Source organism: Amblyomma mixtum, chromosome 9 (assembly GCF_055824585.1).
Source record: "Amblyomma mixtum isolate Tamu chromosome 9, ASM5582458v1, whole genome shotgun sequence".
NCBI lineage: Eukaryota > Metazoa > Arthropoda > Arachnida > Ixodida > Ixodidae > Amblyomma > Amblyomma mixtum.
Window position 1 is genome coordinate 99,793,147 of NC_143020.1, and position 23,042 is coordinate 99,816,188.

Below are 23,042 nucleotides of genomic sequence, written 5' to 3' on the forward strand. Positions count from 1 at the left end.
ATCTCACTAGCGAAGATTACTATGCATGTTTAGCTCCGTTGCTCCTGCTAGTACACAGTACGAAATAACTGAGTGTTTATTCTGTACAGATGAAACGCCCATATCACCAGCTTGTTGCGAAGAAGTAGCTGTGTTTAATTACAATTTTATACTATTTTATACTATTTCTTATACTATTTCTTATACTGTTTATTATAATATTTATTATACTATTTATTATACTATTTTATACTGTTGTTTACGAACTCAAATGATTGGTAGAGGCTTTTATCAAACATCAGGTAAGTGCAAAAATTTAACGCTGCATTATAAGTTTGTGGCGACATATGGGAACAGTCTTCCGCCCCACTTTCCCAATTTGCGGATGCAGTGTCTTTGCCCGCTAACCATTAAGGGGATCGTGCTCGATCGGGACATAGAAAGGGATGGCAAGGAGCGTAATCAGTTGCTATTTATTAAACTTGCAAATCATACATAGAGCGGGTCAGCTAGCTACAAAACATCAACGAGGTTCTCCTCGAAACGGGAAGACGATGTACGAAGGGCTTCCGACTTACCACCGGGGACAGGGGCAAGGCTTCGGCTGTATCGGCGACGACTGTTTGCACCAGTCGAAAACTGCGGTACGTCACATTCCTCTATCCAATCAGTGAGTATTTTTAACCATCGACAATTTTTTTTCTCGATTGGTCTTTGCCACAGAAGTGGCGAAAGCCTGTAAATTACTTTTGTTTGTATAAAACTGATGCGTCCGCGTTTCATTGTATGTGTCTCGGGAAGAGCACGAATACATGCACGCTGTTTCAGTTACTTCGACAACCCCCTCGCATAGCGAAAGCGGAGGCGGCTCAAGTTCGGCCCCGATACTGCCGAAGTCTTGAGCTGACCCTTAGTAGGAAAGAACTTGCCGGTGTACGTGACTCCCTTTTTGGTTGTGTTGTACTTTTTTGCTGTTCCAAGGTCACCGAATCCTGAGTCGAAGCCTAGGGCTTCGTTTTTAGTTGTCCGTTAATTTTTCCTCCTCTACGATGGCGGCCATGCAGTGTCAAAGTGTAGGTGCTTGCGTGCTCTTGTGGCGCTTTTTGGTGTTTGCTTTTTAGACACCGACTTTGTGGCACTGCGAGTGCCTCACCCGCTAGCGCCCGAAGACTTTAAAAGGGGGCCGTATGGGCATGAACTTGAGTCGGCTCGTCGGTGGAGACGCTGCTGCCGCGAACTCCCAAGACTCTGAGCCGCCGCACCGGATCCTCGAAACCGCAAGCTGCTCCGGAAGGACGTCGCCTTCGGGGGCCGCACTGACTGCGTGTTTTTGGATGGACTGCCACCGCGCTCCCCGGTTGACTGTATTTTCGTTTCCCTTCTGACTTTTGATCGACTGTAGCTAAGTGGGCTCTCACTTGTGTTCTGGCCTGTGTAGACATATTCAATGTATAATTTAATTCAGTGTATTTATTGCTATGTGCTTCCCGCCAGTTGTTGTAGGATGTACATTAGGCGTCTGTGAAAGCTGTCGTATTCTTCAATCGAAACTATAAACGTTGTTTTGTTGTTGTTACCTCTTAACACGCCTCGGTCTCAGTCACTACGTTTGCTTACCGGCTACGCCGGGCATCAAACGCCCCCCCAGTATCAGGACTCGGTGATGACGTCGCGTAATCCCCGAACCCGTGAGAGTCTTCTAAATCTACCGCACTGAAATGAGTTGTGATGCATATCACAAATGTTATAGAGCCAGCATCGGTTGGTGCTCCTTGGGGGGTAGATATGTGTATGAAGCGTAACACCAATACTTTCTGTTTCCCTATCTTTTATCTCGCATTTTCTTTGCCCTCTGTCCCTAATTCCCGGCTGTTAGGGTTTAGACTTTAGTGTTAAATAATTGTAACAACACTAACAAGCATGGCATGACACCGACCAATAGTGTGTTGAGTGGTATCAAAGTGGCTCTCAAATCGGGGCAGGTTTCAAACAGATACTGCCTCCATCTTGGCTTTCCACTTTCGGAAATGTCTTGTAGCCGACTCTTAGTAAAGAAAAAGAAATAGAAAAATCAAACTGGAGGCTAGAGCAATTTCGTTTACAACCTTCTGTCCCAGTTCTCGGCGTTGCGTGGTTTACAGCGTCGTTTTTCAGTCACGTTCACTGAGCCGTTTACCGGTACAGCGCGGGAGTATAAATCCTGGATGTATACCGGCTACTTGGCTGGTGACGAAATTTATTGCGACGGGCAGAACAACAACAATAACAATTCTACACAAGGTTCGTTCGAAGTAGAGAACAAAGGTAAGAGAAAAGAAAATAAAAGAACGAAAAGAAAACAGTGAGAGGGAAAGAAAAGGAGAATTTTTTTTCCCCTTGGGATCGCTATGAATGAAAATGGTCTGGGAAGCGCGAACCGTAATCGTCCGGCCATTCCGGGCGCTTTTGTCCGGATCTCGAGAACAAAAAAAAACTAAAAAAAAACAAAACGGTGCTTATTCTCACATCGCGAACACTCCCCCCCCCCCCTTTCCTTTTCCGATGACCGGGTGAACCATACGGATAGATTATTAGGGCAATATTGTACGGCTGACTGTGCAGCGTTCTAACTTGTGTTTTTTTTATTTCCTGGGCAGCCCTCATTTCGGCCTTTTTTTTTTTTTCTCTTTCCTTTTTCATTTGCAGATAACGGGGAAACAAAAAAAGGGGGTCTCGTTCTTAGGGCGAAACCCTTACGGCACCTCATTTCCGGTTTCGCCCGGTTCTGATGATGGCGACCACGTCGGCGACGACCACAGCTGAGGGTCCCCCCTCTATTCGGGCGCCAGGCTTTGTTTACATGGAAGCCAGATATTGAGCCCGTATGGCATATGGAGCAAGGCAGAAAGGGTGCCGCAGCTGGTCTATCGAAGCGTAAGACGACGACGTGATTTTCTCGGAATAGGGCGCATTCGCCCCCCTATCGTCTTCTCGAATACGTCTCGCTATTGTCTTGGATGAAGCAGTCTTGGGACCTCTCCATGCGCGCGAATAATCGATAAAGAACCGGCTAATTTTTCTGCTCACGTAAAAGCTAGGTCTTTGTTGTTGTCGAGCTGAGTTTAAGGGCGCATAAGCAACTAAAGCTAGGTGTTTAGGTAAGTGAATAAGGATTGAAATAAAGTACTAGGCCGCTATCGAAGACGTGATTTTTGTGAGACAGGAGGCATTCGCTGTCTGGCTTTCTGAACCCCCTCACTCTCCAAGCCTCATGGAATACACTTGCTCGGAGCTCGGCAGTATGAAAGTTTGCGGAGTGTGTTAGTGGCATCGCACAGGCTTGCTATGAAAGCTGCGATTTAAGGTTGCACAGAAGCTGAGAAACGTGCGAGCTATCAAAGTGGACGCGAATTTTTTTCTAGTAGGGCACATCAGCAGCCTCTTACCTTTATGAAATAGATGTTTACTTTGCACTGAATAACACTATCCAATGTCTTCCAGGACCATAGAGTAACGTGGTTTAATAATTTTCCTGATCATTCAGGAGCCAGATATCGTCACCAGCGTATAGTTGTGAAAAATACGTGGCTGCTTAAAAGTGCCGTTTTTTTGTTGTCTAGAAGACGCGTTGCCAAACCCACGTAGTCTTTTATTCTCATCTATGAAATGCCGCTTTGATTCAGCTACTGAACACCGGGAGGAATTTTTTTTCTCGAATATCCCATTCTGGCAATTTTATTCTGGCGGCGACAGGCGTCTGAGAGTGATAAAAAATGCGCCGACAGTCTCAGGAGACGAGGTATACAGCACTGTGTTTTTGACGCCACCGAAGCCGATGAATAGTACGATGGGGGAAACGTGCAAAAGAAGAAAAAAGCTGAAGGCTCTCCGCATCCTTGGCTGATTGCATCTTAGAAAGCACAACACCCAAAAAAGCGCACAAACCCGAAGAAGCCCATAAAAAAGCGTTAATAGTCCTTCAAACCCATCGGCTGTAGTCCCTGTCCCAGCAGTCAAACTGTTTTCTACGCTATCCGACTTTCCCTCATTAAAATTCCTTTCTCTCTCTATGTTTTCTACGCCATTAGACGCCGAGGTCACGGTTAGAGAATATTCTCTCAGTGTGTTTCGGTTTCTAGCGAGATTAAAGCGGCCCGCAAAGTCGAAGTGTGAGGGGATTCCAAAAGGATCCCAATGGTTTCCCACATCCGCAGTCACTGCACGATTGTGGGTACCGTGCCGCTTCAAATAAACACGAATGGGATGACTCAGAGAGGGCGGCCGGCCGCAGGCGCAAAGCAAAGCTGCAATGTAGTCCCCTGCCGTGACCCTGGAACGCTTGCGAAGTAGTTGTAGGCGTGACGTGTGTTTATACTGCCGACTCACTTAAGTTCGCTGGCGGCTTTTCTTTTGCTTGTTGTGTCTCCCAGCGGGAGACTTGGCGGAAGTTATCCTTCATAGGAAAGGTAAAAAGCGCACTGGCGTGTAGAAGTACTGTGAGGAAATGAGAGATCCTTGGATATACTATCTAGTGTGTGCCAAAACGTCCTCGATGAAAAGCAAGAAAAAAAGAAATAGATGAATGCGGAAACTTGGGATTGAAGACCAAATCATATACGTATCGAATATGCGTGCGACGAAATAAAACGGCAAATCGCAGCTGAAAGAAGAAATTAAATGATAGATATGACAAAAACAAAAGCCGTGCAAAAGTTTCTGATTTAGAACTGAGAAAGTCGTGGTTGAAACCTCCAACTTCTTTTTTTTATGACGTCGAGATTTTATCCCTGTCTTTCTTGGGAGACTTTGCAAGTTGGATGCGACCTCATCCTTTTCACCTGATTGCTTCCTTTAGCCATCGTTAAAAAATACTCATATAAAAAAGACAGGGTACTGGGTAGTTTCGTAATCGTGAGTAATGGTTTCAAAATCTCACCAGCCCTCTATAACTGTGCTGATTGGTTTCGGCGCGTATTAGAATCGCATGCGCGCACACGTAAGATTATTCTTCAGTTTCACTGGCGATGCATCAGTATACTCAAATCTCCGCTCAGAATGACATACTACCCCTAAGCGAACCAGCGGGGCCAAGAAAAGTGATGGGCTCGAATTGCAGGAGCATAAAAGGAGAGCGTATCGAACTATTCCGCTTAACGATTTCCTCTCGGCACAAGTTTCGAGGCTCGAAAGTTGTAAACGAGAAAGAAGAAAAAGAAATCACTTTACAGCGCTCTCTAGTTCCCCGTTCCACGCTCAAGCTACCGCATATATCGGCTTACTGCTGGCTAAGTCAAATCCTGGTTAATGGCATACCGCTCTTACGTACTGCCAAGGAAAAGAAATGTTAGTACGGAGGATAAACCGGAGACCGGCTCAAGAGAACTCCCATTAGGGGCTGCGGTAGGTTTTCCTTTTACGAGCGGTAAAAACGCCTTAGGCTTTGAATTTTTTTTTACGTTCAGTGCTTGCTAAGCTTCTCAGTGCCTCAGAGGAGGAGCTTTGCAAGCGTGCCATTTTAGAGAGAGAGAGAGAGACAGAGAGAGAGGGAGTTCAGAGTACAGGAGGAAACTCCACGCCCACTCTGCATTAAGGATGGAAACGCCTAAAACTCTCAGCCCGACTCCCCTCGAAACACCATCGCTTCCGCATGAACGCACGCGCAAATACTGTGCATGCCTGAATCATTAATGCGACGAGGTGAACGTGGATGGTGAATCGCGGAGTTGAATTTAGATTTTGGAGGAAGGGATGGTAAAAAAGGCGAGGAGTATGTACCGTATTTGCGCGTGCGTTGTACGGTGTGACGAGGTTTTAATGTTTACGTTTCTGAGGAAACTGAAGCGTGTCTCCGAGAATGCAAGGTCCGCGCGGAAGTTCCTCTACTTTGAGTCCTATGCAAGATAAAGTGTATTAGGTATGGTATCGCATGTGGGGCTTAACATTCCAAAGCGACATACATATACAATGAGAGATGCCATAGCGGAGGAAGAGACACCTCAGAATCTTTAATATGCGTTGACCATGCATGACAAACGGGCGTTTGCGCCCTGGCCACCGCGGCCGGGACTGATCCCCGCGACTTTGGACTCTGAAGTTGGAGCTTATTAGGCGTAAGTATACTACCGCTGTGGTTGCTGTACTATTACGTTTGGTATAACATCAACGGCTGACATTGCACATAGTGCAAGGTTAAACTTTGTTGAACTTATATATATATCAAGAAGATCGGTCTTCCGATCGAAACGTCGAGTCGAATAAATATGTTTCCTTTAACGAAGCGTATGCTTCGCTATATACTCTTGTAAGCAGTCAAGTACTTTATGATTTCGCAACCAATATATATATATATATATATATATATATATATATATATATATATATATATATATATATATATATATATATATATATATATATATATATAGAGAGAGAGAGAGAGAGAGAGAGAGCAGATAAGAGTAGGGAGAACAAGGCTTGTTAGGCACAAAAAGCCAACAGTCGCCGAAACCAAGAAGCATAGGCGAACTTTTTTTTTTAATTTCTGGTGTTGATCAATGGGAGATTAACAGCGCAATTATTTTATCACTTAAAGATAATTGGTCAGCAAGTAGAAGAAAAACAACCACATTCCTCTAGTGGAATCCGAACTCATGACTTCCGAATTTTGCGTCCGATGCTCACTGAGCTACGGCGACGGCTGTCCAATCTTTTACTTTCTAGAGCATTTATGTTATGTGTCGCCTAACCTTGAAAATTTTCATCAGCGCCACCGCCATCCATAGCGGTGTACACAGGACGTCCTGTATTACCGCGAGTGTCTCTTGAAACGTGATCGAACGGTGAAGACGGAAGCTGTGTGAGAACCCTCTTATGGGACTTGTGGCATCAAGACTGCCAGAACCGAGGCCTTCGTTAAGCTGTAGCTTAAGCTCGACAGCTAAGCCTCAAAATCTACGCTCTGCAACTATAACGGTGTTCTTACAGAAAAGAATATGTATCGAACAAAAGGAGATCCTTATTATTCGATCGATAACTTCTGGTTATCGATCGAATAATAAGGATAAGGAATAATAATAAACAGCATTATCGATCGATAATGCTGTTCCCATGGGAAGAACCTTCGCGCATGGGCGCCATTTTCGGCGCGTGCAAGAAGTTCGGTAAGTCCGGTAAGTCGGAAACCTCCTACGTCTGAAGATGGCCTCGTTGATGTTTTGTACCTAGCTGGATCATTCTGCGCATTATTTGAAAGATTAAAAAGCTTAGAGATCACTGCGGCGACCCGCATTGGAGCAATGTGAAAGCAAAACGTCCACATACTATATCGACGTCCGTGGCTGTTCTGACGTCCGTGTACGATACCGAGGTCCATGGCTATTTTGACGCCTAGGTGTATTTTTTCGCGTTTAATTAATTCACTAATCACACCTCACCAACCAAATTTTTCCCCACGGCAACATTTTATCCCACACTATCTGTCACACTCACACTTTCACACATTTATCTTACGAGAATGACTTAATTGTGCGGACAAAATTGCGGACACTTTTTGCTGACGCGACAGGCCCATATAATACTCTCGCATTAAAAACAGCATCTGAGTATACACGTGCTGTCGTACTTCCTCGTTTGTCCCTTCGAACGCGGAGTGGGATTGCGGTGGAAGACCGCTCCTAATCATCATCATCATCATCATAATCATCATCATCATCAGCCTGACTACTCCCACTGCAGGGCAAAGGCCTCTCCCATGTCTCTCCAATTAACCCTGTCCTTTGTCAGTTGCCGCCACTGTATCCCTGCAAACTTCTTAATCTCATCCGCCCATTTTACTTTCTGCCGTCCCCTGCTACGTTTGCCTTCTCTTGGAATCCACTCCGTTACCCTTAAGGACCAGCGGTTATCTTGCCTTCGCATTACATGCCCTGCCCAAGCCCATTTCTTCCTCTTGATTTCAACTAAGATGTCATTAACCCGCGTTTGTTCCCTCACCCACTCCGCCCGCTTCCGAACTCTTAACGTTACACTGATCATTTTTTTTCCATAGCTCGCTGCGTTGTCCTCCACTTAAGCTGAACCCCCTTTGTTAGCCTAATATCACAATGCAACAAAATGGTTCATGCTTACATCTCAAGGCTGTTGCCTTGAGCACAACCGAAGAAACTGGCTAGCCATCAACGATCAATTCATGAAGTCTAGTAAACATCACACAAGAAAGACTTCTTTTCAGGCGTCATGTCATTCATAGGCGCCTTATTACAATCTGACACCAAAAGCTGACTCGCTTGCAAATAAACTCCGCTCCATTCTTGATTTCCGCTTTAAGATGAAACGTCCCGGATTCTAAGCGCGTCAATACGGTACACTTCGCTTCGCGGTTCCTCCCTCTCTGCCTTTGTTGTCTTTTACTGGCTGCCTTCGCTCCGGTAGAAAGGGCGTGCGTTGAAAGTTATCAAAATGCAAATAAGGAAAGTAAAAAACAAACACAACACACGACGCGGAAGCTGCATCGTAAACGGGCGCGAAATGCGTGAAACCCCCGAACTCGCTTCATTATTCTGAATGCCCATGCAACGATGGTCTTGTAGGCTCCCCTTCGTAACGTTACTTTAACCTCACTGACCCCTTCTTTTGTTTAGCTTGTTTAAACCAGAAAGAAATAAAAACAAACAATAAATGACCACAAACCAAGGAGCTTGTATGCTGAGAAGGTATAGCGCCGTTCTTTGATGCTGCCGCGACCCCTTCTCTTTTACACATATTCACTGTTTCTTTCTTCCTCCGCATCTGTGATTGGCCCAGTGTGGTCACGTGATAAGTCGAGCGGCTAGCGGTGGTCTCTATTTTGCGTTGCCAAAGGGTAAACTCCTCAGCGCATGCGCCGATTGCGAGAGGGACTGCATGCATGATTACCCATGGAGTGGATTGAAGTTTTACACCTGAAGCTAATTACAATCTAGGCGTAAGACAATCATAATGCTTCGTGTTTCTTTTTTTTTTTTGAACTTCTGCCGATCAGTTTGCACCATCGTCGCGTAGGGGGAGCTCGCAAGCGGTAATGGCAAGGAGGATCGAGGAGGAAACCGGGAGTAAAGGAATATTGTTGCTACTCTCTCTGTATGCAGGGACCTTAACCAAACAAACGAAAAAAATTATCGTTGCAGCAGTAAAGGTTGCTTTGAATGCGGTGCCGCGGCCAAAGCTTGTGGCGGACAAGAACGGAGAATCCGCGAAACATATTGTGGCTGCCTAGCACGTTTAAGAGAAGAGCTCTCGCTCGCGGCTTCCGCAGGAAGCCCGCTTTTATCTCCCGGTACAGAGTCGCAAATAACTCAGCGCGCGAGTCTGGTTCGCTTCAGAAATATTTTATTCGCGGAACAAAGAGGGATTGTTTCGAAGCTCGCAACCGGGGTTCGTTGTCCGCGAATAAAATGCGAGTACTGATGCCGGAGAAAGGAATGAAGCGGCTACTGTTGTCGCATTTCCATTAAGGGCTTTTAAAGAACAATGGGCTATGCGGTTTGGGATTTTGACGCGCTAGCCACCTGGGAATGGAACGTTGCTGCGAAGAAGCTGAGACAGATGGCGCCACGAGTTGGAGCGATAGAAGCTGGCGTCCTGACGTTTACGACAACAACAACAAAAAAGAAAATAAAAATAGTGGCTGAGCATTGGGAGTGTTTCGCTGACAATGAGTCGACGAAATTTACCTGTCAAAAAAGCAAAAAACAGGTGGCAGTGGTTTAGCTCTGGTTAAACCTGGAGGATTGCGAAAGCAACGAGGAGAGAGAGAGAGGCGATGGAGAGCGCGCGGCAGCGGCGGCGGCCCCGGCACGCTAGCTATGCGCCGCTACTGCGCATGCGCAACTGGAGGGCGCGGCGGAGGCACCTCTGAGTCACCCGCGCAGCGACGGTGGCGGCGCGCCAGCTGTGCGCCGTGTGACGTCACTGCTCCTCGCGCATGCGCAGTATGGCCTTTCCTCGGCTCCGCGAAATGCCTCGGCGACTCGCGTAGTGTCGCTTTCGCAACAAAAAGCTAAAGGAGCAGATTCGTGCATATCGCGTACCAGCTGATCACTGCGATGTGCAGATTTGAGGGAAGAGCGTGGTGTTGTTTTCGGCGACTAATTCTGATGTTTGTTCTTACTTTAGCCTTCACCATAATCATCAGAATCAGCATTAGGTTCTTTTTTATCATCATCAGAATGCGCGCCGAGTCCATTGAAGAATAAAAGGAGTTCCCAATAAAATTGCAAAAAACGTTTTTGGTGGAATGCCTCAAAGTGCGATACCTATTACAAACCTTAACCAGGAGGACCACTTAAGCTTGTTAGCACACAGATAAAGAACTAGAATGTTGCGAAATTACTGCAAATTCAGAGTTTGCGATTAATAATGACCAGTTGTTTGAGAACATTATTTGCAACAATGTTCGATTGAACGAACAATAGTGATCAAATATAATTGATCGCGCAATTCTTGATTACTAGATAACATGAAATTCACTAGGCAAGCAGCTGAGCACGGGAATATTTAGTTCCAGTCTCGATTAGCAAGCAATAAACAATAAGAATGAGGAGGTTACTGCAGGCAGTCTAAATTCGTTCGCAGCAGCGTCCAAGGTTTCGAAAATACTGCCCTGACTGGAACCACGTTAACAAAAATAGATAAGACAAGAGTCATGAAGACGTTCTCAGCGCCCCCCTTACACAGCAAAACCGTGCCTCTGTTGCGTTAGAAGAGTACACAGGCTGGCTAACGTAATCATCGCTCTTCCCGGGATAATTCGGCAATTATCGCCACGCCAAGAACATGACTACGCAGCTTTCCCGGGAGTGTCATTACTAATTCAAACGACGCCCTCACACCACACACGAGTAGGATGGGCCTAAACGTAGCCTCCATAATATAGGCGCCACCATTACAGCGCGCCGTGAGCTCCTGGACTAATGACAGAACCTCCCCGTCGGCGCCGTTGCAAATAAATGGCAACCTTGGGCCTCCAGGAATACTAATTTCACGTATTCTAGCCAGTGCGTCGGTGTAATAGCGTTTGTACTCGCGAAGGACTTCTCGGTGAACAGCTCACGGGGAATTTTGGGACCGCATTTGAGCGGGCGATGAAATTTCCCGGTTGTACAATCTGGAAGACAAATTGTCCGCTATGCATGGCTGGTGAAATACTGAAAGTACAGAAAAACTGTGTCGCCCGCCTCTATGCAGCAGAACTGGAGAGAGATAGAGAGAGAGAGAGAGAAGGAGAGAGAGAAGGGGGAGAAGGAAGCGGGAAGGTGGGAAGGTTAACCAGAAGAATGAGATTAACACTAGACGGTTGGGGGGGGGGGAGGCGAGATAATTTGTAAAGGAGAAAGAGGACATAGGGGGACTAGAAGAGTTGGATGGTAAGGGAGCAAGTAACAAGTGAGCAGAACTGAAGGAGGGAGGGGGGAGGCGAGTAGATTTGTAAAGGAGAAAGAGGGAATAGGGATTAGAGGAGTTGGATGGTAGGGGAGGAACTAACAATTGAACATAAATGAAGGGGAGCGCGTACGTATGACGGTGCCAAAATAATCAATCAATCAATCAATCAATCAATCAATCAATCAATCAATCAATCAATCAATCAATCAATCAATCAATCAATCAATCAATCAATCAATCAATCAATCAATCAATCAATCAATCAACAGAGGCTTCCCGGTATCCCTGATGAGGAGAAAGAAAACGAAATCTGTTTACTGTCGACATAAATTTGACGCGCCGGTGATGATGTCGAGAACCTCGAGGAAAGTAAGCAGCAGGTGCATCCTTGTGAAAATCACATATGGGACTGACATGTGGGAGCTGTAACGAAAACACTTGAAAGAAAATTGAATTCAGCGAGGCTAGCGGCGGAAACGGGAGCGATGGGTCGTCACTGTCACAAAGCTCCGCAGAGCTCCCAGAGTGCCTCTTTGGTTTCCTACTGAGGTGGATTCGTAGCTACGGCGTTCTTCTACTGACCCTCAAGGTCGCAAGTTCGATCCTGGCTTTGGCAGCCGCGTTAAAATGGAAACAACGGGCGGTAACGCTTTTGTACTGATATTTCAGTGGAGGTGAAATGAGCGGGTTTCACGAAGGCCTCCGTCACAGCCCGCAAGGTTGTCCTGGCACGTAGTGATATACTAATCAATCAGTATTCATCATAAGCAGCTCCACCGGAGCTTTTTTGGGCGAGAAACTGCAAGCGCCAGACTAAAGACTTGTGCTTTCTTTCTCTAGCCAATGGGAACTATCCGAACTGATGACGTCGCTTCCTTCCAGCCAATCAGCAAATTTTCTGACCTAAGACACCTCTTTTCCTTTTCCCCTTTTTTTTCTCATGCTGTCGCATTAATGATCTCGGGTGGTCGAAATTATATCGGAGCCGTCACTACGATGACGCCACATCCCCACATAGCCCATATATTGCCACGTCCAACATTCTTGGAAAAAATTTTCAATATTGAATAACTGTAAAGTACTGCTGTAGAAACATTGAAGGTAAATGGTCCAGACTTCCGATCTCGAGCAAAATTTTTCTTTTATAGTGTTCCCATCGCTCGCATCAAGCAGTTAATACTGCCATAGAAAACCAAAAAGGGATCGCATTTGACGATAGAAAAAACGTTAATAGCCAAAACATTGAAGCCTGCCGACGGGTGATCTGCAGATATATTGATTGTCATAGGGAGATCTTACGATATATGAGAAAAAATGCGCTCATAAACTCTTGCCCGTTCAAAAAAAATCTCTGCCTCTCCCGTAACCGAGAGTAGAGTAAGCATGAAATGTTTACGGGCCTAATGTCATCTCGGTGGACACCCGAACCGCACCGTACAGGAAGGGACGAACGCCACCACCCGTTCAGCGCGATGCCTGGCCATTTGAACGCAAGGTTTTTTGAGGAAAGGAAATGGCGCAGTAATTCTCTGCCACCTCGGTGGACACCCGAACCGCACCGTAGAGGAAGGGAGGAACGCCACCACCCGTTCGGCACGATGCCTTGCCCTTTGAACGCAGCGCTTCTCCCCCGGATCACGTACGACAACGAAGTGCAACATGCAATTTATGTGGTTTTTGCACGCGTTATTAGAAATCGGAAATTATAATTCCGTGCGTTATCAAACCCACAGCTGCATTGATATCTTGATAAACATTGAGAAGGCACTGGCAGAAGTTATTTTTTGTCTCGTTTGGAGACCAACCAGCGCTTGCATGCCGGTCGCGTAGGAGGGCTTACGGAGTCTCGTTAAATCTCGCTAAGTCTCGTACGGTGCCCGGATGTTCTCGTTTCAGAGCCCGGATGACTGGAATTCAGTGCCCGGATGACTGGAATTCAGTGCCCGGATGACTGGATTTCAGTGCCCGGATGATGGCTCTCGGTCTCGGCGTGACGTCACCACACTGCCGACAACGGGGGCTAAAAGCATTTCATGCTTAATACTTTCACCCAGAAATGTTGGGTACGGTTTGGTTTGTGGGGGTTTAACGTCCCAAAGCGACTCGGGCTATGAGGGACGCCTTAGTGAAGGGCTCCGGAAATTTCGACCACCTGGGCTTCTTTAACGTGCACCGACATCGCACAGTACACGGGCTTCTAACATTTCACCTCCATCGAAATGCGACCGCCGCGGACAGGATCGAACCCTCGTCTTTCGGGTCAGCAGCCGGGCTCCATAAGTATTGAGCCACCGCGGCGGCTGTTCCAAGCAGAAATGTACATAGTTGAAAGTTTCACATCTCTACCATCACTTTTTATATTAAAAATCTATTAGCCCAATGTGTTTCAAGGAAACACACTGAGATGAAGAAGGTTTCAATGGTGGAAGTAATTATGAGAACTCATCATCATCATCAGCCTGACTACGCCCACTGCAGGGCAAAGGCCTCTCCCATGTCTCCTCAATTAACCCTGTCCTTCGCCAGCTGCGGCCACCGTATTCCCCCAAACTTCTTAATCTCATCCGCCCACCTAACCTACTGCCGCCCCCTTCTACGCTTGCCTTCTCTTGGAATCCACTCCGTTACCCTGACGGACCAGTGGTTATCTTGCCTTCGCATTACATGAGAACTATGTGGCACCAACTATGTGTCACCCAACCTAAACCTTGAATAATTCCAAAGTACTTCTTTCATATCCGCTCAGATCAGTGTCAAACACATTAAAAGACATACAACAGGCTGTATGATCAATGAAGATTTAGTTTTCTTTATTGTTCAAGATGTACGTTCAGGATGTTAAACCTCACATGCCAACCAACTTCGTGCTTTCTGAAGTGGCTACATAAGACCCTTCACTGTCACAAAGGAACTTTGTACCTAGTAGAATTGACGTGCACAAAAATGTGTAAACACGCGCTTATATCAAGGGTCACTGAGCATAGATTATGTGTCCGCGCTAGCACGCCATCCGGATATTCAGAACATTCCAGCGTCGTTCATCTCGTTAGCTCGTTAAAGCAAACGTGCAAGGGTCGTCGCGTTGGGGCGGAAGTCAGCGAAGCGTCGATGCGGGGAAGCCCGGCACGAGTGTGTCACGTATGCGTCGCGTCAATTTAATTAATTAAACGACGTACCTCGGGGTAACTTGGCAGGACGACAAGCTTCGCGCATCGTCGCCGCCGGCGTCTTGTAAACGTATCGACGGCGAACGTAATCGAAGCTTATTTACCGCGTTTTCCAGACTGTAAGCATCCTGTGACTTTGCGATAAGATCGTTCCTAGTGTTGCGAATAGAAGCGTCTGAAGAAGTTAACGCAGCTTCGATTCTTACCTCAGCAGCACACGCAATTGGTCCAATATCAGAGATGTATTGGCAAGGGCCGCTGCTACGAAAGAACAGAGTGAAACCATCCATTTCCAATACTGTCCTGATTACCTCTGTTGCTTGGGCTTCAAATCAATCCGCCTCTGTGTACTTGAAGAGATACGCTTGTGATTTAAATTCTCGGGCTATTAAGTTCGTTTCTCGGCTCACACAGGACGCATGAAGGAGACTGAACTATGCCATGAATGGTGACCTCTGTCTTTGTATCAAGTACTGAATACAATGCACCACTCTCAGGACGCATAAAAACACTGAACTATGCCATGGATGCTGACCTATGTCTTTGTATCAAGTATTGCTACAATGAACCACTTGTCAGAAGTATAATCGCAAGGCTAGTCGAGCTAGTTGTTAGCAACCAATTGTGCTTAAGTCTGAACGAATGCGTTATACACTTCCTTGGCGCCGATTTTCTGGCACTGAGTTGAAAAATTATGTCGCGACAGGACGATAATGAACCTTGCGTTTTTTAAAACTGGTTGTTAGGAACTACACCAAGAGTCTAAAAAAAGTGCTGATTCTGATCGCCTCATGTCGACGGATATATGTTAGCAAAAAAACCTTGACTTTCAGTCGCCATTAAGCGGCTTTGATACACTTAGGTGGGGGTTTATTTACAGCTCTGGTCCTTTCCGCATTTAATCACTGACTGAGGCGGCGCAATGGACTCATTATTGCTTGTATCAGCCACTTCCTGCGGTTGATGATAGTTTTCTGACCACGTCTTAAAGAAGATACGCATAGCGAGGTTGGTTAGAGAGGCCAGATGTTCATATGTCTTAATAACCGCTGACAAAAAGACACTGTATTCCTCTAGGACACCGCCTATGATGTAGTACTACAAAAGGAATTAGAAACAATAAATATGATACAAAATCTTCCAGAAAACCGACTTTTGCATTTTCCCCCCCGCTTGCTGGCTTGCCATGTAAATGCTCAGTAACAATAATTTATTTCCTTGGTTCGCTCAGTTTGCGCAGAAACTGCGTTGTATGAGTGCACTTTACGCCGGGATCATCAGCATGGCCGTTTTTCATTACTATCTAGTTATTTTTGATAATGTCTCTTAATAAAGCGATACGCTCGGTACGAAATCCCACGTCCTGATGCATGAAGAAAGGCCTCCCGTAGTTATTAGCAGCTAGTTAGGCAAGTGGTCAGTGGTGGCTTCGATAATAATCACTGGCGTGTTGTTTTTCTTTCCTTGAAAGAAAGTTCTTGAAGATCATTCATACGTGATACTGTGTCCTCTTTTTTTGTTGGTGCCCACTAGTGCTCCCTTTGATGACCGTCCGGAGGTCTCCGACTAACACACCCTATTAATGCAGCTGAACATCGTTATAACGAAACTGAAGGGGCCCCGCAGTTACTTCGTTGTAGCCGTAGCTTCGTTATAAAGGGGAATCCTCATTGCTTCGTTATATCTGTTATTTAGTTGTTCGTTATAGCGAGGTTCGGCTACCAACCTCTTTTACCGGGACTTTGGTGTGGCACCTATGTCGTGTTTGCTTTTGTTCACCGCTGCAGGAATGGGCATGATGATGATGATGATGATGATGATGATGATGAACTGCGGCCGAAGAGCGCCATGGCACAAGGTCTTTTCGTTTTACTCAAGGTGGGGTAGAAGACCCGTTTCCCAAGCATTTCACCCTAAAGAGGCCCAGCACCAGGCCAGGGGAAAGCTTGTACCCATTGTATCATTGGTGGGTACCCGGCAGCACTGGGGATCGAACCCGGCACCTCCCGCATGCGAGGCGGCTGCTCAAACGACAGAAATAGGTAGCTGGCGCCACTGTAAGGCATAACGCTATGCTTATTTGCTCAATCAAAAAAAAAAAAAATATCGAGCATTTTGAGCTGGAAAATCACTCAATGCACTACATCAGGTTGGGGTTTTCAGTGAAGTGAGAGTAAGTTTGAATTCTATGTTCCCTAACTAAACATGCCTCTCGGTTTTCAAACAGCCTTTCTGACACACAATGTCGCACTGTTATTTCTATCAGCCAATTCTTTTCTGTCCTATTTTCTCTTGTGTCTTTAGGAATCCCTCCACATGTCTTACTACCATTCGCTCAACCCTCCCTTCAAGGGATCATTTTTTTTTGCGGCGTCACTACCGATTCCTGCCGAAAGGAGCCGCTCAAGATCATTTAACGTTGCTCTGAACTTTGGCTTTGGCCCAACCACCGAAACAAAAGCGTTCGGTCACCATCCCTTCCACCATCATTGAGACGACCTGACGACCTCGCGAACGGAAGATAACAGCCGCTGAGGTAATCAGGAAGTCGTTTGGTGAATTAACGACCGCACCTAACTGCCACCGGCGGCGAAAGAAAGCAGTGACTAAAGGCTTTCTTGATTGCTCTCTATTTGCCAAGAGCGGTGACGGGAGAATAAGCTCTCGTAACGTAATGATGTCTGGGAGAAAAGTTCAGAGAAAGAGGTAGATGCCATCGCCGTATGTCTGGCGCGTATGATCGGTAAGTTTTGCTCTTGCCTAGAATGCTTCCTCTAGCAATTTTGAACGGAGTTTATGGACTGAAAGTGCGGAGAAAAAAGAAGAGTTCAACTACTGCGGCTTTTGCTTTAGGAGTTAGCGCCAGTGGACTGTTTTCTCGTGAAGTAAAGCAACTGGTTTAGTTGCTTTGGCAAATTGACCTTGTAATGGACATGAGCGCAAACATGCCATGAAAGTTGTGATCTTTCCTTCCCAACTTGCCCCAGTATTTCAGAAAAAAAAAACTTACGGTCTGTATAGCTTGGGGCTGATCACGAATTATCGCGCGCTAGCATGGTTAGCCCTGGTTTTGCAAGGTCTATCTAAACTTTCCGTGATTTTCTTTATTTGAACTGGGTTACCTTATTTGAGGTATGACATGATACGGCATAATTTTTGACTTGTACTGCAGTAGAATTGGTCATTCTCTGTATTCATAGATTCCTGGGAGTCCTCGTACCCCTCCTGGAGCAGTGGTGCATAAGTTAAGCGATACGCCTCTGCCTTGCGATGGTAGGCGCTGCCACCGGTGGAGCTTGTGGGACTCAGGTTGCTCTTCGCGAGGAACCTCACGCAACTAATCATTAATTTAACTGCCACCTGCAACGGTGGACAGTTTGCTCACAATCGGGTGAGCAGGTTGTGATGACGTCATAAGGCCACGTGACTCAAGTGGCTCACCTAACTCTCAACTCACCTAACTCTCAAATCAGAGATGCATAAAAGGCGCAAAACCCTGCATAAAATATCAAGATTAAGAGAAAAAACTTCGTCTCGCCCTACTCGATATCCAGAAATTTGGTTCTTACCGACACCTCGCACAAATTACGGCATGCAGATGATTTGTTTCAGTCTTCCACAAGCACTAAATAAACTGCACTGCAGAAAAACTACGTACATTACAAAAAAAAGGGTTGTTCGCTGTCATCGCTTCAAGCAAGTGCGAATGATGTTTTTCTTTGCTTGTATCATATTGTAATCATATGTCCTGTTTATTTCGTTTTCATTCATTTTCTGCCACTACATAATGTTCTGTTGGTGTTTTCTGCTTGGTGATGTTTTGCTGTTGATGATACTCTTTTCCCTGCTGCCGCTGTCGACGTAGAAATTTTGTTTCTATGGGAGACGGGGCCTGTCAAGCCACAAAACCGTGGCTTTTTTTCTCGCCTTCCTTATCACAGTTTGCTGTACAGCGTTTTTTTCTCGTATGTTTTTATTATGCAACTTTTTGGCTGTGGTAGAAATAAAGAAACTCAATCTCAAACCTGCTGCCTGAAAGGTTGACACCAAGCTCTTCCAGGTCGCGGAGGGACCAGACAAACACACAAGGGCTTTTCCGCGGAGTGGAAACCCTAGTCCTAACGCCCTAAACAGCAGATCGGTGGATTCATTCACTGAAAATATTACGATTACTGCACAACTTAAAAGAACGGAGAAGGCTTATTTGTGAACTTCTGAAAACAGTAACAAACATCGAGGCACATGCAATAATTGAGTAGCAAGATTAAGAAAATTTCCGCCTCCTGCTGATGCTGAAATATGATCACTGAAAATTAAGGTCGTTTTGGGTAGGGTTACTCTTTTGCAGTGGATACTAAGTTAAGCAGCATCGTTTGTAATTCCGTGAGGATATACTCTAGCAAGCTTAGAAAATCATTCACATATATATAGTCTGTGTCGTACTTGATAAACAGAGTATCACGTGATTAATAAGATCCAAGCGCGGCTACGTGACATGTATATATCTTACGGTTGCGTTGCATGGCATACGCCGTACTTGCTTATGCAGGCCTCAACATGGTGATACTACAGCTACATAATGACTACAGCTGCTGTTAATTCTACCGAATGCATTGAACTCAGGAATAAGACCCAGAGACAGCGTGGTGGAACTTCGATGCCACGCGTCTTCACTTCTAGTTAAACTGCTAACTGAAAGTGAAATAAATTGAAACTAACCGTGCGGTTCCTATTTTTCGTTGGACGTGTATCAAACACTTGCGTCAAAACTTTCTAAGAGGAAATAAGCTTCAACATTTAAGTCATAACTAAACGGGCTAGATAAGAGTTCACTCCAAGCACAAATCGCAAAATTACTCTTGGATGAAAACTGATTGACGTTCCTTGTTTCACTCAATAAATACTCACTTATTTAAAAACTCCTTCGCGTAGAAACAAGTGCTTCAAATTGTTATTAGCTTTGAAAAATAGCTGAATCGATTTTGAAATCAGTTTTCGGATCACCCATAAGATTAGATAAGAGGAGGGTTTCTTTGGCGTCCAAAATTTTTTTTTCAAGGTCAGAAAAGGTAGAACCATGTTTTTGTAGCGCTTGTTAGACAACAGTAACACATAAATAACGCGAGAAGGTTGCTCTTAAGTTATTGTCAAAAGGTAGGGAATTGTATCGATATAAGAAACTGAATGTACTCCTTCAACAAGAAACTTACTCGGCCCCGTTAGTACATTTCCTAACGTCAAAACAATATAGTGTGGGAGCGCAACTATCGCAGAAAACGAACGATGTTTTCCGTGTGTTCGGTGGTTGTACTGTTAATCAGATACTTTTAATAATACATTTTAATGTTGTTTGACATGCTCATATTTCCATGTTTACTTGCAGTTTTATAGCCATGCGTTCTGACGGTGCTCTTTTTTATGCTTCAGACCTGTATGGTTACTTCTCCACACTGCCTGCTATCCTTTATTTCCGCTGTCCCATCTCAGGTGCTTCCAGCCGCGATAACAGATGCCGGGGTAGCAAAAATTCTTTTACCTTCCATATTCAATGCAAATAAAAGCCACTACTACTACTCAAGCTAGATATTTAGAGAACCAATTACTTTAGCTAAGCGTAAGATAGAAATAGAGCAACTGTATCGAGTCTAAAACATTAGGAAAAATACAACGGAAATAGGCACTTATTTCCATTATTCTCCTTTTTGCAAGCTGATGTCAACAGCTGTATGAAATGTGAATGTCACCAGCAAGGTGATAGTGGCCTGTTTGGATGAACAACGTAGTTAGCAGAGCAACGCTACGTCATCATCATCATCATCAGCCTGACTACACCCACTGCAGGGCAAAGGCCTCCTCTCCCTTGTCTCTCCAACTAACCCTGTCCTTTGTCAGTTGCCGCCATGCTACGAAAAACAATGCGGAAAGACAGGACAAGATACTTGTAAAACACCATCAGCGCCGACTGGTGCTGTTGTTGACTCTGGTGTTTTATGTGCCGTCATTTCTCGCTTTTATTCTAAGAGGTGCAGCTATATGCCATAAGTGTGTCGTCTCATTATGTGGAATAAAAAAACAAACGAAAACGAATCTTTCGAAACCAGGGAATGTTCAGATATGACTCTAGCACAGACTAAAGCAGTGGGCTAAGGAATGAGCCCTATACAGCTGTGACGTAATCTGAGAACAACATCCGAAAATTATTTGTTTTTTTTTTGTTTAGTACGACTGCCTCAGTAAGAATTAGCTTTTGTTCCCTAGGCAATAAGAAGATCGTAGCACAAGCAGCTGTGCCGTTAACTTCAGCCAATATATTGCTCGCTTTTCCAGGATATGCCTCGCCCAATATTATTTCGCAACAAAAAAGGTGATTGAATTACGGCTCTTTTCAATAGCGAGCGGGTAATTGAGAGAGGAAGCGGAAAGAGATCTGCCATTTTTCCCTCTCACCACCTCCGCACGCGGATACCATTTTGCGATGGTCGAAGCGCAACATCTGGCGTTACGAAACCCCGAACAAAACGACGTCCGTCTTCCAATCGCCGTCTAGTTTAATTAGACGTTGAATAAACAGCGTTTCAGTTTACGAAAGTTCAATGAAGCGCACGCTTACGCTGTCTTTTAGCCGAGATATGTAAGCCCGCACGATGCAGACGACATGGTGCAGACGACAAAAGAAGCAGACGATGATTTAAAGAAAGCCGGTTTGAAAAACAGGAGACAGAAAGCAGACGGCGTTGGACGTACGAAACTGATGGCGTGGTAGGGGTGGATAGACACTGTCTGGTGATGCGATTTAACTTAATTGAACGTTCTTACGAAACGCGGACGTTCTATAGCGCTCTGACGAACTTCACGGAGGGTTTGGCGCGAACGGCAAAAATAGAAATGTGAGACTTACCAGTTCTGTTGGGTGCGACGGAGGCTGCGCTTCGCAAGACGAACAACAAGCAGACGGAACTGATCACAGCGACCGCCATTTTGGATTTAGGAAAGAGAAATGAGAAGAGAGGGTCTTTCGCAGCAGTCTTGATCCCTTTCGGAGAGCGCCGTCGGTCGACGACGTCTTGGTGCGGGGGTTGAGCGTGTGTGTGAGCTGGCTCTGGAGTACGGCGGTTCACCCTCTCTACGCCAGCCGCCGCAGCAGACGCTGCCGACGACGTTGCCTAGCAACGGCGCATTCCGACCACCCCGCCTCCCCTTTATTCCCGTTTAGGGAAGCAGTGGGACAAACACGAGGGAAAACGAAAGTCTGGCTTTGCCGAGCTTGCGAGAGATGGCGCCACCTAACCGCGTGCATCTTCACCAGACGACCTTTTGAGCGCACTGATTGCGCGGCTCATGGAGGAAGGAATGTGCCGCTCAATACCGAAATCTGGCCATCTAATGTAAGAAGGTTCTGACACTGATCTAACGCTGGCGCCATCTATACTCGACGAAAAGAAGGACAACATCACTCTGATTGGAGGCTGCGGCGTGGCCAGCAGTTCTTACACCTTGTACGAATGGCGCCACAATTCGTAGAGTCATGAATTTTCTGTTTGACGCAGTGTGCATTTTAGAAACATTGGACATGCCTGAAGTTATGTATCTGGTTTTATTAAGGAGGTCTGCGGGGTACCAGTGACACTCCAATGAGAGTAGATATGTCTAGAAAAGTAGTTTAGGAAGAACATTTTTTTTAGCCGGCGTCGTCGATGACAGGTGAAAATAATGTCAAAAATGGAATTTTATCCATGGTCGAAAGGGAAATGAAACTTTCTGAGATGCTTTCTGAGCAGGCGCAAGTGCCTTACAGAAAGGTTCAGTTATGGTCTCGAGCGCTCGCAAACGTGCAGAAAACTCGAAATAGTTTTAACATCAGCGTTTCGGAGCCATCTCAGCCAGAAAGTTTATTTACCGTAAGAGACATGAAGCCAGTTGTGGGCAGACTCTGATCTTACTGAACAAAGAACAAGCAAAATGGCGCATTATTGGAAATTTAACATGCCAACCTATGGAAACATTTCTTGCGTGTATGTGAAAACATCTACACTAAATTTATCGGTTCAGAAGTCTGTTATTTTATAACGCCTCGTGTGGCCTTCTGCTCCTTTTTTTATCCCAACTGCGACTATAGCGGCACCTGTATTTCTCAGGTTGAACATTATTTCCTGCATGGTAGGAACCCTGCAAGTCGATAGATGGCGTTTCGATCTGCGCTTCAGTGACTGGAAAATTATTCTGCTTGACTCAGCGCTGAGGCTGTGAGATTTGTTAGAGCGGTTAGAGTTCCAATACTGTTCCATCTTGCTTAAGGTGAGCCCCGCCAGCATGGAAGTTTTGTAACTAACGGTATCGAAAATGTTGCCGAAAGGGTGCAGTGGCAGGAAAAGGTCATTAGAAAATGACAAGCGACCAGTGCCGTTGTGCTTCCCCTGACAACTGCTATTTGAAGAAGGAAAGAAAAATAGAAAGGAAGAAAGGAAAGAAGAAAGAAGGAAAAAAAGAAGGAAAGAA

General features: G+C 45.5%; 1 protein-coding gene across 1 annotated transcript in view; it reads right to left on the reverse strand.

The window, feature by feature from the left end:
• LOC149330336 (uncharacterized) overlaps positions 1-21,614 on the reverse strand; it is a 77,019-nt gene extending 55,405 nt beyond the window's left edge. The window contains exon 1 of the mRNA XM_089560916.1: positions 21,445-21,614. Within this exon, the coding sequence (XP_089417042.1) occupies positions 21,445-21,523 (79 nt within the window). The 5' untranslated portion in view covers positions 21,524-21,614. The remainder of the gene's footprint in view (positions 1-21,444) is intronic.
• Between the last annotated feature and the right edge of the window lie 1,428 nt (positions 21,615-23,042).